This window comes from Beauveria bassiana, assembly GCF_000280675.1.
Source record: "Beauveria bassiana ARSEF 2860 unplaced genomic scaffold BBA_S00003, whole genome shotgun sequence".
Taxonomy (NCBI): Eukaryota; Fungi; Ascomycota; class Sordariomycetes; order Hypocreales; family Cordycipitaceae; genus Beauveria; species Beauveria bassiana.
In genome coordinates, this window is record NW_007930838.1 from 251,174 (window position 1) to 266,754 (window position 15,581).

The window sequence follows — 15,581 nt, forward strand, 5'->3', positions numbered from 1 at the left end:
CGCCCACAGTCGGCAATTAACGATGAGGTAATGAGAAGTTTTGACTGTCGCCGTGGAGGTTTTGGAGCTCTAGTGGGGTTACCCGGAGATTCCCCGCTAGGCCCTGAGATGCTGATGCACTGCGGATAATAAATCATGTCGCAAATATAAAATGAGGTTACTTCCGGTATTGGACTATAACGACTTTGTATCTTATGTAGAGACTCGATGTTTTTCATTTAAAAGTGTGTGGACGTTGATTAGTCTATCTATCGGTTACAGGCCCTCGTGTGTGACATGACTGCACTAGGAGACATCTATCAAATCACTTCCTCCTTCATTAGTTAGCACTACCTACCGTGTAGACAGCTAATTGCGACAGATGGTAAATAGATCTGGCTGCTCGCAAAGTTAGCTTGCGCGTATATCGGATTCTGGTCGCGTTCTGCTTGTTCCGCTCGGTTAGCTTTGTTGGAGTGGATCCACACATGGGTGCAACAGCCACTGAAAAGGACTGAAAAGCACCGATCGGCGAGCGATTTAGTGTCTTTGGGCCCGCCCGGAGTGCTGGGGCAGTCTTTTGACTCGTCACTCCAGCGCTGTTTCGGACACCCCGCCAATTGGAGTGGGGAGCATGCATGTATGCTAGGTTCAGTCTGTCATGTCACGCTGAAGCGCCAACTGGGCACTGTCGGTCATGCATCAGGCATTCTGCTGCCCTCCCGATTCTTCTCCCTTTTCATCTTCATCTATTCGTCGAAAAGTGCATTTATTCAAGAGTGCGTCGTTCTGATTTGAATTTTACTCTTCATACAAACAAGAGACAGCCAAGGCTTCCGTTTCAAACAGCACATTTGACGAAACCCGACCGCCAAGCTGTCGCTCTCGGTCCACCAACGCCTGCAGCCAGACGGAGCCGTGCAGCCAGCGAACGCGACTGAACACCAACTATGGCTGCATTCCGGTTGACGATTGAGGATGGCCAGTTTCGAGACAAGCAAGGTCGTCAGGTAGTCCTGCGCGGAATCAATGTCGCTGGCGACTCCAAGCTGCCCAGCGAACCCGACCAGCCATCGCACATTGGCGAGCGCTTCTTCGACGGCGACAACGTAACATTTCACGACCGACCGTTTCCCAAAGACGAAGCGGCGACGCACTTTGCTCGTCTCAAGAGATACGGCTTCAACACCATACGATATGTCTTTACTTGGGAGGCCATAGAGGCTGCCGGTCCCGGAAAATACGACGAAGAGTTCATTCAGCAAACGATCGACGTCCTGCGAATCGCCAAAACATTCGGCTTTTACGTCTTTATGGATCCTCACCAAGATGTCTGGTCAAGATTCACTGGAGGCTCAGGTGCCCCAATGTGGACAATTTATGCTTGTGGCTTGAACCCAGAAAGCTTCGCAACAACTCAAGCCGCTATTGTTCATAACACATGGCCAGACCCAGGCCAATTTCCCAAAATGATTTGGTCGACCAACTACTTCCGGCTTGCTACGGGCACCATCTTCACCATGTTCTTTGCTGGCAAAGCGTTTGCTCCCAAGTGCATCATCGATGGTGTAAATATCCAGGACTACCTGCAAGATCACTTCATCAACGCATGCGCGCACCTGGCAAAGCGCATACATGAGGCCGGCGACCTCGAAAACGAGGTTGTCATGGGCTGGGAGAGTTTGAATGAGCCAAATAAGTGCATGATTGGCTATCAGGATCTCACTGTCATCCCCAAAGCTCAGCATCTGAAGAAGGGCACTTCTCCAACTATATGGCAGACATTTCTGACGGGCATGGGCCGCGCTTGCGAGGTTGATACCTGGGACATGGGTGGCCTGGGGCCATACAAGACAGGCACGGAATTGGTTGACCCGGAGGGCGAGATTGCATGGTTGCCTGAGGGCTACGATGACACGAAATACGGCTGGACGCGAGACCCTGGTTGGAAACTCGGAGAATGTATCTGGGCGCAGCATGGTGTCTGGGATCCCACTACCGATACTTTGCTGATAAAAGATTACTTTGCGAACAACCCGGAGACTGGCAAGAACATTGACTACCCTGAATTCACAAACACATATTTCATGGATTTCTGGCGCAGATACAAAACTGCCTGCAGAGCCATTCACAAGGACTGCATCATGCTGATGCAGTTTCCGACTCTGGAACTTCCTCCGCAGATCAAAGGCACTCCTGATGACGACAAGCTGCTTGTCTTTACGCCGCATTACTATGATGGCATCACGTTGATGACGAAGCACTGGAACAGCACTTGGAACGTCGACGTAGTTGGTGTTTTGCGTGGCAAATACCTGCACCCAGCCTTTGCCATCAAGATTGGAGAAACTGCAATTCGCAATTGTCTAAGGGATCAGCTTGCCACACTTCGACAGGAAGGAATTGATCGCACTGGCAATCATCCCTGTTTGCTGACCGAGTTTGGCATTCCTTACGATATGGACGATAAGAAGGCATATAAGACGGGCGACTATAGCAGCCAAACTGCAGCACTAGATGCAAACTATTTTGCCGCCGAGGGGTCAGGTATGGAGGGGCACTGTGTCTGGGTGTATAGCGCCAAGAATGTGCATCAATGGGGTGAGAATTGGAATGGGGAAGATCTATCCATCTTTTCGCCGGATGATCTTGTTCCCCCGACATCTGCCCTGCCCAAGTATTCAGACTCAAACATCAGTCTGCCAGAGGAGAATAGCGTTGGCCCCGCGAATCTTCGTCGTTCAATGACAAGCCCGTCTATCAGCTCAACGCCGTCACTCAACAACCCGGAACTTACCAATGCGCCTGGATACCGCGCTGCGGAAGCTTTTATTCGACCGACCGCCACCGTGGTGGCAGGCGAGGTGATATCAGCTGGTTTCGACTTGCGACGGTGCGCGTATGATCTGAAGCTCATGGCGCCCAGGGTGACTGATGAGAAATTTCCAACGGTCGTGTACTTGCCCGAGTTTCATTTTCCGAGAGATGAATGCGAGGTTGCCGTTACTTCGGGCAAGTGGGAGATTAGCGTTGACGAAGACGAGGGCATTCCACTGCAGAGACTGAAATGGTGGCACCCCGAGGGCGAGCAGATCATTACAGTAACTGGACTGGTCCGCCAGCATAATGTTCTTTCTGGCACAGCAGAAGAAGATTCGTATGTGCAACAATGCCAGCAGGGTTACCTCAACAGCTGCAGTCTGATGTGAGAGCATAGGACGGTCTGGCTTGCTACGACAACTCTTGAGGGAAGCTGGTGATGAATCGTATGGGAGGATTCAGATTGCGTTTTGATTCATTTGTTTTGAGGGCATCGCTGTTCTAAGTTGCCATATGATTTTAGCGATTTATTGTTCAATCAGCGTGGATGCATGTGATCGGACTTGCGGCTACAACACCGATACGATACCTGCCCTTACTGATGACCGTCTTACGCGGCGCGTACATAGGCTGAACACGATGTTAAACCAGTCAAATATTCCAAAGCTTTGAGGCAATCATGGCTTGGGACATAATTGGGATAAGAGGGACAACAATGGCTTGGAGAACTCTTCTTGCTAGTATTCGGCTCTTCCATTCTTCACAGGGTCCCTTCCTACCTACAGTCCTGACTAAGCCAACCACATCGTGGCATTCGATTGTTTGGCGCTCCTTCAGCTCGGGTGGAGCTGAGCAACTTGCGCCAGCGTCACTCCAGCCTAACAGAAAGCTGGACGGTGGGCAGCTCTCCACTATCCTAGCGGCCAAAAGCACCACGGACCTTTCGTCGTCCCTCTTTCCTTTGTCTTGTAAATATATTGTTTTTCTTCTACCACCTCAAACGGCGCTCGCCTGGCCATCTCGAATGACGACGGCGATTGTCCACGAGCTACAGTTGTCGACTCTCTGGAAGCGCCTTCCCCCGCTCGACCGTCTAGCGGGCTGGTGGCCCTCCAAGCAATTCCAGCCCAGCGGCAGCCTCGCAATCATCAACGACGGCTGAGACTTCTTGCTTTGCAGTCGCTTGTGGCTTTCCATGTTCGCTTTTAGGTAGCGGGCCTGGTTTCCCTGCTTAGCAATTGTTCCAGCTGGCGCTGGCGCTTTCGCTTTAAGCTCCTCATTGCTCATCAAACAGTTACGACGAGGCTAGGCCTCAAACGTCGCCCAACATGTATCAGGGTGGTCAAAGACATGTCTCGAATAATGATCCGACACGTCCATTCCAGGTGCCGCCACCGCCGCCGCCGCCATTGTCGTCGCCTCCGATGAACGGGCCGCAAATGGGCAGCATCATGAACGTCCCCCCGCCGCCGCCACGATACCCTCCTGCACCACCTGGGACTGCGCCTGGTGCCATGATCCCCCCGCCTCCTGGCCCTCCTCCATCCGGCCCTCTTGCTCAGCAGCAGCAGCAACCATCATGGCATGGTAATTACGGTCGAATGTATGATGGCCGAGGAGGTTTCAATCTGCCTCCACCGCCACCCACACAAGGCCAGCACCAACCTTACAACCCGAAAATACACGCTCAGATGGCTGCCCGACAACATGCCATGGCGATGCCTCCACCTCCACCCCCAAGCGACGCCATGAGCGCGACATATATACCCAGCGCGAACTCGTACGGTGAAGGAGTCGGCATCCCAGGCTTCGGCGGTGAAGATCACTTGCTATCAGAATCGTCCCAAGCACTGTCAATGCCGGAAAGTAGCGCTGCGTCGGTGCTCGAAGATTCTTCTTCCAGAACGCAACAATACATGCACTCAACTGCACAAGTTAGAGGGCTTGCCAGTGGATCTGGCATAGCAGGTGCGGGACTTATTCCCCCGGAGATGGCTGAGCAGTGGCCCTTGGACACGGTGCTCATTTGGCTGGCGCAGAACATGTTCTCGAGAGAATGGCAGGAGACTTTTCGAGCGCTGCATTTGTGCGGACAGCAGTTTCTGGAGCTCGGTAACCCGCATGGACTGCGCGGAAACCACAGCATGATGCATCAGCAAGTCTATCCCCGACTGGCGCGAGAGTGTACTCAAAATGGCGTGGCCTGGAACCAGCCTGCAGAGCGCGGGGAAGGCAAGCGAATGAGACGTTTGATTCGAAGTATTGTGACAGGTGAGCCTGTAGAGTCCTCCAAATCCCACGGCCGACAAGACTCTACCAATAGCGGGCAGAGCGCCACCATCGCAAGCGCGAATACCGAACCGTCTGATTCCCCAAACGTATGTATCATCTCGACTGCGCTTAACTTAATTTTTATTATACTGACAATGATCTTCAGACCCCCCTCAACCCCCCCGGACCGGGCTTTGCTGCTAGACGGTTTTCGCAAACAAGAGCGACCACGATGCCCACACTGAATACCGGGACAATGTCCAGCTCGGAGGGCGGCCACCGACTTGCGCTCAAATTGTCGGAAAGCGACACAGGGCGGCCCGGGACTTCGGTTATGAAGAACACAATAAGCGAAGGGGCACTTTATCGTGGCACAGCGCAACGCTCCGAGAGTCCAACTGCAAATGGAAGTCCCGTTCCACAGCAGAAAATGTTTACGTCTGCGCCCATGACCGCGTCCCCCAACTCTGCCAAATTCGGTCACCGCTCTAGACACAGCACAGATTCTGTCTCTTCCAATGCTGCTATCTATGGGTCCGGCGTCCCTGCTGATGCGGCAAGTATGTTCAGTCGAGGGATGAGTATTGGAGACATTGTCGGCAGCCGTACGCTGGACGGCCGCTCCAGCCACTCACCTCACGAATCTGGGGATCGTTCTGCCGGTACGGAGCCTGGTTCGGGGAAAGATTCCAAGAGCTTTCTCAGCTTCATGCATCGAAAGAAAAAGCAGCGTGATGAGGGCGCGATACCGTCTCCGGACGAAGGAGAATATCCACACTCACCCAACAGTGCCCCCAAGACCACATCGCTAGGTGGTCGTGAAGCGCATGCCAGCGATGCAAACCTTGATAACAGCAGCCCAACAAAATCCGCCCGGGTATTTGTGCTAGCAACTTTTGACTCCTGGAACTTTCGAATGTGCGACATTACCCCAGCCGACTCAGCTTCGGAGATCAAGCGAGCAATATGTTTGAGCCTGGGTATCAATGACTCCGGCAATGCTCGACTATTTGCAACGGAGCTTGGGCAGTTTTCACACAAAGAAGAGTTGATGGATGATCAGATTGTCTCTTTCAAAGAAGCGCATCCAAAACAATCAACAACGTTGAAATTCTTCGTGGATCTCAATGGAAGTAACAATAACAATACAGGAACTGAAAATGGTCCACTGTCATCAAATCACTTACCGCCCGGCATGGATGAGGAAGCGTACGCGAAACTGAACGGGTCTCGGCAGCGATCCATTTCATCGCCACCGACATCGAGATCCAATACCACATCGGAGAGTAGAGTGGACGAAAAAACACTTGCGCAAGAGGCGAGCGAGTACCGGGCCGAAATGGAGCGAAAACAGCGTGAATATCTGGAGAAGCGAAAACAGGCCAACAAGAAAGGCAGCACCCCCAATACTCCGGAGCTAGGGACTGGATTTGGCATCGTTGGACGGAATGTCGATTTCGACCAACCTCGAGACTCTCCATTTGAGGACAGGAAGCCCTCTGAGCACCTATTTCCCCAGAGGAAACCACCTGCACCACCGAGCGACCCTTCAGCCACACTGCTCAAGGCCAATTCCCTTAAGAAGCCTGGACATGCCAAGCGTAGTTCTGCTGCAGGTCTGGACGGATTCCCCAGCCCAAGACGCCTGATTACCTCTAACACCGACGGTCCGGACGGGTTGAAGAGCCGCCAGGCTAGCGGACAACCACCGGATGGATCCGAAGGTATCGGGAGCGCCTTAGCAGGAATCGGCCGCCGCATGGGTGCTGTTGGGCAGTCAAGCGCCAACGGTCCACGCTCTGTCTCCAGCATGGCAAACTTGCAGTCGAGCAGCTCTGCTGGTGGTCTTCAACGCTCAGGTAAGAAGGGTTCGCCATTCGGTCTTGTCAAGGAATCAGCGTCAGGGGGGCTTCGGGCCAGTGGTGGCACACGTAATTTGACCTGGAGCCCTGGCAACATGTCATTTGCTGTGCCTGACTACTCACCTGGCGGTACCCTCGTCGCAGTGCCAAAGACCGCTCACGCTAATGATCAACGACACTCAGTAGGAGTGCAACCGCCATCATCATCGGAACTGAGCCCAAGCACTCTCATGCCGAAGCGGTTTGACTTTGACTCTGCACCTCATCACCCTCAACAAGGCAGCAATGCTGTTTCTCGCAAGGGCTCAGAAGTCAGCTTTGCGACGCCGGCGGCAACAAAACGCGCTGTCCCCGCCAATGATGACAGTGATGACTCAGATGATGGACTCTTCCAGATTCCCCTGGCTGGGCGTGACAAAGACAAGGGTAAGGCCAAGGCTGGAGCTAGTAGCAAGCGACCGAGCATCATTGTCAATACACAGCGGCCCAAGAGCAAGGTTGTATCCGTGTCGTTTCAGTCGCCTCAGGCAAGCACGACTACTGAAAGCCTAGACGATGGCCGAAGCGCCATGAGCTCACGACGCACACCTACAACGCCTGGATCGAGCAATTTTGATGCCGATGATAAAGTGTCTCGGCGTAAATCATTCATCGAAAAGGATGTGTGGGCCAATCGTCCCCCTACGGATGATCTGTTGAACAACCTCGACGATTTCTTTCCGAATTTGGACCTTGATGAGCCTGTGCTGGAAGATAGCGCAGGGAATAACTTGACCGCTTCGCCTATCGTCAACGAGACTGACGCCGCGGGGCACCAGCGCAGCGCGTCGAACAATTCCGCTCGCGAGGATACTTCCAATATGCCGGCGGCAATTCCACCTTCAAGACAGCCATCACTTTATGGAGAAGCAGACACGCTCGGATCTGACGAATCGACGCTCAAGGCGTCTGACCGACCGATGTCTGCACAGGGTGGAGGGTCCAGAAGCCTCAAGCGATCAGGCGGTCTTGGCAGAATGAAATCCATCAGAGAAGTGGCGCGTGGTGCACATGAAGCCAACAAGCGGTTTACTACAATGTCACAAAGTGCAAGCAAAAGCAACTCGAACTTGATGCGACGAAAGAGTACCAAGATGTTCAATGCCAACATTGTGCAGATTCGGCCTGATCAGCGCGGTAGCGTGGCGATGCCCGATAGTGGTGGACTGGAAACGGGGCTAAAGCGACAGACAACCTTCCGTTGGTTCAAGGGTCAGCTGATTGGCAAGGGCACCTATGGTCGGGTGTATTTGGGTATGAATGCCACGACTGGAGAGTTTTTGGCGGTCAAGGAGGTCGAGGTGAATGCAAAGGCAGCTGGTGGCGACAAAAACAAGATGCGAGAAATGGTTGCGGCGCTAGACCAGGAGATTGACACTATGCAACATCTGGACCATATCAACATCGTGCAATATCTAGGTTGCGAGCGCAAGGAAACGAGTATCAGCATATTTCTCGAGTATATTTCTGGTGGCAGTATTGGGTCGTGTCTGCGAAAGCACGGACGTTTCGAAGAATCGGTGGTGTCGTCGCTGACGCGTCAGACACTGTCAGGGCTGGCGTATTTGCACCGGGAGGGTATTCTACACCGAGACCTCAAGGCGGACAATATTCTGCTGGACTTGGACGGCACGTGCAAGATTAGCGATTTCGGCATCTCGAAGAAGACTGACAACATTTACGGCAACGATAAGACCAATAATATGCAGGGCTCGGTATTTTGGATGGCGCCAGAAGTGATTCGATCGCAAGGCGAAGGGTACAGCGCCAAGGTAGATATCTGGAGTCTTGGGTGCGTTGTGCTGGAGATGTTTGCTGGTCGTCGACCGTGGAGCAAGGAGGAGGCAGTGGGAGCCATTTACAAGATTGCGAATGGAGAGGTGCCGCCAATTCCCGAGGATGTGGAAGAATTGATTCCCCCGCTGGCGGTGGCGTTTATGGCGGATTGTTTCCAAGTGTAAGTCGGGTGGTAAACTGTGGATGATGATGGCAGCTAACTGATGCGACGCAGGAACCCTGGTGAAAGACCGACGGCCGAAGTGCTATTATCGCAGCATCCTTTTTGCGAATGGGACCCGAGCTACAATTTTTACGACACGGAACTGTACTTTAAGATTAAAGACTCTTACAAATCGTGATTGGGAAGGAAAAGAGATGAGGAAGTATATCCACGAACACCGGTTCTTTTTCTATATTATTTTTTGTATAAAAATTAGCGTCGTACATGTAGTGTGTATACCACTTGGCCAAGAAAAAGGCGATATTTCTAGTGAAGTTCATACACAGAGTGGTGATAATAATAGAGTAGTGCTACACGGACGACCCTTATACTTGAAGAGTAGTGCTACACGGACGATGCGACAAGTTGCGTTGCCAATGTACTGAGTTATGTCTCGCTGTGGGGGGGAGGATGGGCCAAGACTTTGGTAGTGGGTCTATGCTTGAGATATTACGAGGTGAGGATTGTGGCTGAGGTAGGGCAGATTCAGAATATGTAATTCTTTGATTATACTATTGTCCTTTTCTGCATTTTCTTTTTCTTCTCTTCTCTTACTGATGTTTTTTTTGGTCATGCTCGCTTTACTTTTTTCCAGTCGTGTCCTAGCAAATTAGGCGATTTCATCAGGTTGTCAGATTAAGCAGCGTCCCACTAATACCAGGGGCTTTGGTGGGTGCGAAATTGGCCTAGTACAGGCAGGCTGGGCAGCAGCCCGCTAGAAGGGTCAAAAGAATCCACTCTTCGGGGTGGCTTGCCTGCTAGGTACCTAAGGTAGGGATGATGGATTGAGGACAGATAGGTACTTTGGTTAATTAGCAATTCCTAGTATGAACATGTGTACCTTTTCAAACGGTTTTGGCTGTGGCGAGCCACAGTGTCTACAAGCCTGATGAATCGGCTTGCAGCCCGCTTGTCTTGTCGCAATTCTCTGCTGACTGGAGAATGAATATTGGGTTTCTCTCCCTGGTCGCTGCACCTATTTACCTGCCACCTGTGTAACTAGGTATGTACCAAGCAGACAGATAGATCACTGACCTGCATGCACCACTCGTTCGACCTCTTTGCTGCTTGCATCTACAACGCTCGTCAATTCATTTGGCGGCCAATTCTTCTTTTCTCATTGCTTCATTCTTTGAATTGAATCACTTCAACAGTACTCCCCGTCTTTTTATTCTCTCTTTCATCTGCCTTGCTACTTTTACTCGTATCCTCATCGTCTTTCTGTCGGCTCGCTGAAGCTTGTCCTGGTCTCGAGCGTCCCCCGCAGACAGTCCCATCTTCCGCGCACCCAACGACAAACTCGAAAACAATGGTCAACGACTGAACATCGAGACTCTCGACGACCTGTATTGGCCCAAATTCGGTCATTATTGCATCAGATCAATCGTATACCGCCAAGCCAAGCCGGCCATCACCCGCCACAACAGCACAGCACCTACCATGGCTAGACGAAGATACAGACTGTTTATTTTCGTCGCCGTCATCCTCCTCATCATGCTCTACCACGTCGTGCAGAACTCGTGGGACACAAAGCAGCACCCCTTTTCCGACACGCGCGCTCCGCCCAGGAAGGCTGTTCATCCGGGTCTGGACAGCACAGCGCCTCAGGAGCCGCCTCAGCAGCAGGCCGGATCCGCACAAGCCGACCTCCAGAAGCACAATGCCGAAGCCGAAAGGTCCTTTTCTGGTGCCGACTTTGTTCAGCACGGCTCCGAGGATGATTCTCCGTCGCCGCCGAAAAAGCGACCTGCGGAAACCCCTCCGGAGGCACCTACGGCCAAACTGAGCGCCAGCCATGTCGCTGCTAGCCCTGCGACCAAGGCTCCCGCCACCACAAAGCCGGCCGCTGCGGCTGCGGCTTCGAGTTCAGACACTCGAATTCATTCGAAGTCCTTTACCCAAAGCTATCCTGTGCCAACAGAGTCCATGGTGCCTTTGCCTACAGGCAAACCAAAGTCTATTCCCAAGATTCAGCACGCCTTTAAGCCAGAGTCTGCCGCGGATAAGACTAAGCGCGAAGCTCGTCTGGCCAAAGTCAAGGCTGTCATTTCTAAATCTTGGAATTCATATCGCGCGAATGCTTGGATGCACGACGAACTGCGACCCATTTCCGGCTCCTTCAAGGACCCCTTCTGCGGCTGGGCCGCCACTCTTGTTGATTCGCTCGATACTCTCTGGATCGCTGGTCTCAGGGATGAATTTGACGATGCCGTCAAGAATGGTGTTGCCAACATTGACTTTACCTTTAGCGAAAAGTCCGACATTCCTGTTTTTGAAACCACCATCCGCTACCTCGGCGGCCTGCTTTCCGCCTTTGACCTGAGTGGAGGCCACAAAGGAGAATATTCAATTCTCCTTGACAAGGCTGTTGAGCTCGCCGAGGTTCTCTATGGTGTTTTCGACACTCCCAATCGTATGCCGGTGCTCTACTACCGCTGGCAGCCGCAACATGTATCGGAGCCCCACAAGGCTGGCAGGGTTAGCATCGCCGAGCTTGCCACTTTGTCGATGGAGTTTACCCGCCTAGCCCAATTGACCAAGGAGAACAAGTATTATGACGCCATCGATCGTATCACAAATGCGCTCGTCAAGTTTCAGACAGATGGCAAAGCAGCGATTCCTGGCCTCTTTCCCGAGAACGTCGATGCCAGTGGTGACAGCCTGGCCCCAGCGTCGTCGTACTCGCAATCCTTTTCCATGGGTGGCTCGCAGGACTCTGCCTACGAATACTTTCCCAAAGTAAGCTTTTACCTTGACTGATATGTTGGCAGGCCTCTAACGTCTGGTAGGAGTACCTACTACTTGGTGGATTGGAGCCCAAGTATCGAAAGCTTCATGAAAACACCGTTAGCGCCGTCGACGAATGGCTAATGTATCGGCCGATGATCAATGAGACGGATTGGGATGTGTACTTTTCAGCCAAAGTCAGGACTCAAGGCGATCCCAGCCGCGATATTAGTGTCGAGTACGAGGCGACGCATCTTACCTGCTTCATCGGCGGCATGTACGGTCTCGGCGCAAAAATCTTTGATCGCCCAAAGGACCTGGATACCGCTAAGCGTCTGACGGATGGATGCGTATGGGCTTATCACAAGACGCCGAGTGGCCTTATGCCTGAAGCCGCGATTATGATGCCGTGTCCCTCGCTGGAGCGGTGCAAGTTCGACAAGGCCAAGTGGTATGAGGATCTGGATTCTAACAAGGAGTTTCGCGACTCGAAAGTTAGCGAGTGGGAGCTGCAGTACGGCACCACCGCCAAATCTGGTGATAGCAGTATCCCTGGTCGCCCAGAAAGTCATGAGGAATACGTCGAGTCCTATATTGCTTCCACTGGGCTTCCAGCTGGCTTTTCCCGTGTCATGTATAAAAGCTATATTCTGCGGTATGTACCCATCCAACGTCTCAGAACTAGCCGATACTAACGCCTCGCAGTCCGGAAGCCATCGAATCTGTGTGGTACATGTATCGCATCACTGGAGACTCTTCGTGGATGGACAAGGGCTGGGGCATGTTTGAGGCGACCATGGCCGCTACCGACACGGACCTCGCCAATACAGCCGTCTCTGATGTCATGGTTGAGAAGCCGCCCAAGGACGACGCCATGGAAAGTTTCTGGATCGCCGAGACGCTCAAGTACTATTACATGCTCTATGCCGGGCCCGATGTCATCAGCCTCGACGAATGGGTACTCAACACAGAAGCGCATCCGTTCCGACGTCCAACGTAAACCTGGCGTCGCGGGTTTTGGTGATGAACACGCGGTGAGAAAGAGGGGGGGGGGGGGGGGGTTTGCAAACGAGAGATGGGACACATATGAAACTTTACATGGCGTGCATTTCATCGATGGTCATTACAGGTGTTAGGCGTTGCTGCTTTTGGGTGTCAACTCTTGCAGCCAAAATTGATTATTTACGATTTTTCAACACTCATCATTCTACATTCAAGATGTGTCACTAGGTAATAAGTCGAGCCAGTAATTACGACAATTGTCACAAGCATTTCCAAAACACGGCAATTTGGCAGCCAAACAATATTTCGTTATCGGGGAACTTGATCCCTACGACTGGCTAGATATCATATATTCTATTCACATTCGATCCATTATCCTTCATCTGTCTCTTCATTTCGTTCAAAACAAGTCCACATCTTTTGTGTTTGCTTTTCCTCGTCCAGCACCCAATCTCCAAAACGACATGAGCAAAGGTATTGATAAACGGTGCGGGGAAAAAAAAGGGAAAAAGAAGAAAAGTATATAAAACCAACTCCAGTGCTGATGCGTTGTGCCAATTTCCCAAAAGAATCGCCATCCATCTGGGTTGTGTGTTTTTCCAAGCTCGAAGATGTACATGACCCTTTTGGTTGCCGCTGCTTTTCTTTTCTGTGGTTCTTTGTACATGGTCTCAATATGTATTTGAAAGGGAAAAAAACTCATCATTTCGCATAAAATTTCAAGGTATCAACGAAATCAAAGAAGCGATGGATTACACCAGTTGATGTACGACGCTAATTGTTAATATCGTGACAATGAGACCAATCGTAACAATAATGAGCAGCGCAAACGAAAACCAGCCAAGCACCATGGCCGAGGTGCCGACGCCTGATTTAACAACGCCATTGCCGAAATCTTGGGCAATGACGGAGGCGGCGACCGAGGCCGTGTGCTGCCACAGCACCGAGACGAGCACAAAGATGCTGGCGATGAAGATGATGGCGAGCGAGACTTGGGAGACGGCTCGCGAGGGAATGGCGCGGACGACGCGCTCGGAGCCTTCCGAGTCTTCCTCCTCATACCACGAGGGAAAGGTGGCGAGGAGGAGGACGCAGAGAAAGGCAAAGATGATGGCAATGATTCTAGGGAAACATGTTAGTGGCTTTTGGATTTGGTGAGGGAAAGGGGATGGGATATCCAGGGGTCTCGACGTACATTAGGTAGGGAAAGACAATCATGTCTTTGAACTGCGCCGCCAGCCAAATCAGATTCAGCGGATCCTGGTCCTGGCTGACCTGCCGCGCCAGCGCCGTTGCGTTGTTGCTACATAGCCATGAGCCGCCGTCGGGGTTGACGCAGATGCCAAAGTACCCGACGCGGGCCTGCAGCTGAGCGCCGCCGGCAATGTTGGCGAGGGCGGAATGCACATTATAGTACACTTGCGCCGTGTCGGGCGTGGCCTCGTAGCGTTTGTAGTAGAGGGAGAGGAGGAAGATATTGGGGATGAGGGGCGACGACGACGAGCAGCCGGCGAGGAGCAGCGACAGCAGGATAATGGCAATGGCGATGAGAATCATCAGCACGTGGTGGTACCCCAGAAAGGGAATGTACCGGGTCCATCCCACCTGGAAGCGAGGCATCCTGGGCGGTTATGTGCCCGACGGCTGTGTGCTGGGTGGTTTGGTTGGCGATGGTGTTGGAAATCCCGCGATGGGGATCCAAAGCTCGTGGGAGCGGCAAAGCTCACGAGGAGAGCTGCTCTGCTCCGACTGAAGGAGGTGCCTTTGTCACACCAAGGCGTTCTGCAATGTCGGGAGTGAGAACGAGGTTGTAAAGCCCGTTCAAGCGCCGTGTTGTTAGGACTCGGTGTGCCCGATGCTGGTCTCCGGCCCGTGTCTCGCTTTCGACCGTCGAGTTGCCTTTGTCAAACAGAACGAGTAATTGGCGATGGAGATCGGAATGCGGCCCCAGAATCGGCAACGGCGGCGACTTTGGTAGCGAGAACGGATAACGGTCAATCTCGTAGACGGCGGCGGGGTCGGTCGTTTGTCTGGAATGCGCGGCCAAGACGAAGAATGATTCTCGAAGTATATCTAGACCGTTTTCTTTTTAGACGACAAGGTGCACACGAATTCGGGAGGAATGCGGGAATGATGTCTTCTTTTCTCGGGTGGGTTTTGTGTGTGTGTGTGTGTGTGTGTGTGTGTTTGGTTTGGAATGCAACTTTCCTCTGGGCAATATTAAAGGGTTTCTCGGCTGCTTTACTGGTTTCACAAAAAAAGTCGATGGCTGGTTTTTCTGCAAAGAAAAGGAAGAGGCAGGGAAATAAAGAACAAAGTGTGTGCCTGTCACTAGGTGACACCCAACCTTGCGAATAATGGCAAGTCGCCAACGGTGCCTAATGGTTGGCCCAGCCACCGCACTTTACGTCCAGGTCCAAGGCGTGCATAGTGCTATTTACTTGGTTACGGCATTGTTGACGGGGCAACCAGGGGTGACGTCGGCCACAAGTGGGGCCGCTTCAATCGGGAGTGGCGGGCGCTTGTTGGCCAGGATCAGACGTCTTTTTTTCTCTCCTCTCCGAGTGCGCACCGCAGGGTTTCTTTTCTTGGATCGGCCAAGCAAAGCTAACTATTTACGGAGTACAGTGGAGGAAGCTGTCTCCTCATGGAGCTGGCATGACTGGTTGATCATGACTTGTTCCTGACAGGTTGCATCGGCAGATGACGCCGTCTAATCGATGCCACGCTGGGCGCCAGAAATCTTGCTGGTAGGCGATTGACTCAGAGGCGTTGAAAAGGACATGCCAGTGATGCTTTCCGTGTTCAACGACTTGATGAGATCAATGAAGGCACCAGGTCGTATGGAAAAGGATGAATGGCCTGCGTGCTGTTGCTATCTG

General features: G+C 52.3%; 4 protein-coding genes across 4 annotated transcripts; 3 read left to right on the forward strand and 1 right to left on the reverse strand.

Annotated features, from left to right (window-relative positions):
- Positions 1–929: 929 nt before the first annotated feature.
- Positions 930–3,188, forward strand: BBA_01317 (glycoside hydrolase family 5; the record flags this gene model as incomplete). The annotated part of the gene is made up of 1 exon (XM_008596414.1): positions 930–3,188. The coding sequence occupies one exon, from the start codon at positions 930–932 to the stop codon at positions 3,186–3,188; it is 2,259 nt and encodes a 752-aa protein (XP_008594636.1).
- Positions 3,189–4,127: 939 nt separating this feature from the next.
- Positions 4,128–9,109, forward strand: BBA_01318 (MAP kinase kinase kinase; the record flags this gene model as incomplete). Its single annotated transcript, XM_008596415.1, has 3 exons — positions 4,128–5,177; positions 5,237–8,928; positions 8,983–9,109. The coding sequence occupies 3 exons, from the start codon at positions 4,128–4,130 to the stop codon at positions 9,107–9,109; spliced, it is 4,869 nt and encodes a 1,622-aa protein (XP_008594637.1).
- Positions 9,110–10,410: 1,301 nt separating this feature from the next.
- Positions 10,411–12,697, forward strand: BBA_01319 (mannosyl-oligosaccharide 1,2-alpha-mannosidase IB; the record flags this gene model as incomplete). Its single annotated transcript, XM_008596416.1, has 3 exons — positions 10,411–11,709; positions 11,760–12,352; positions 12,403–12,697. 3 exons carry the CDS (start codon positions 10,411–10,413, stop codon positions 12,695–12,697), a joined length of 2,187 nt encoding a protein of 728 aa, XP_008594638.1.
- A 754-nt stretch (positions 12,698–13,451) lies between these two features.
- Positions 13,452–14,319, reverse strand: BBA_01320 (uncharacterized protein; the record flags this gene model as incomplete). The annotated part of the gene is made up of 2 exons (XM_008596417.1): positions 13,452–13,821; positions 13,895–14,319. The coding sequence occupies 2 exons, from the start codon at positions 14,317–14,319 to the stop codon at positions 13,452–13,454; spliced, it is 795 nt and encodes a 264-aa protein (XP_008594639.1).
- Positions 14,320–15,581: the final 1,262 nt, after the last annotated feature.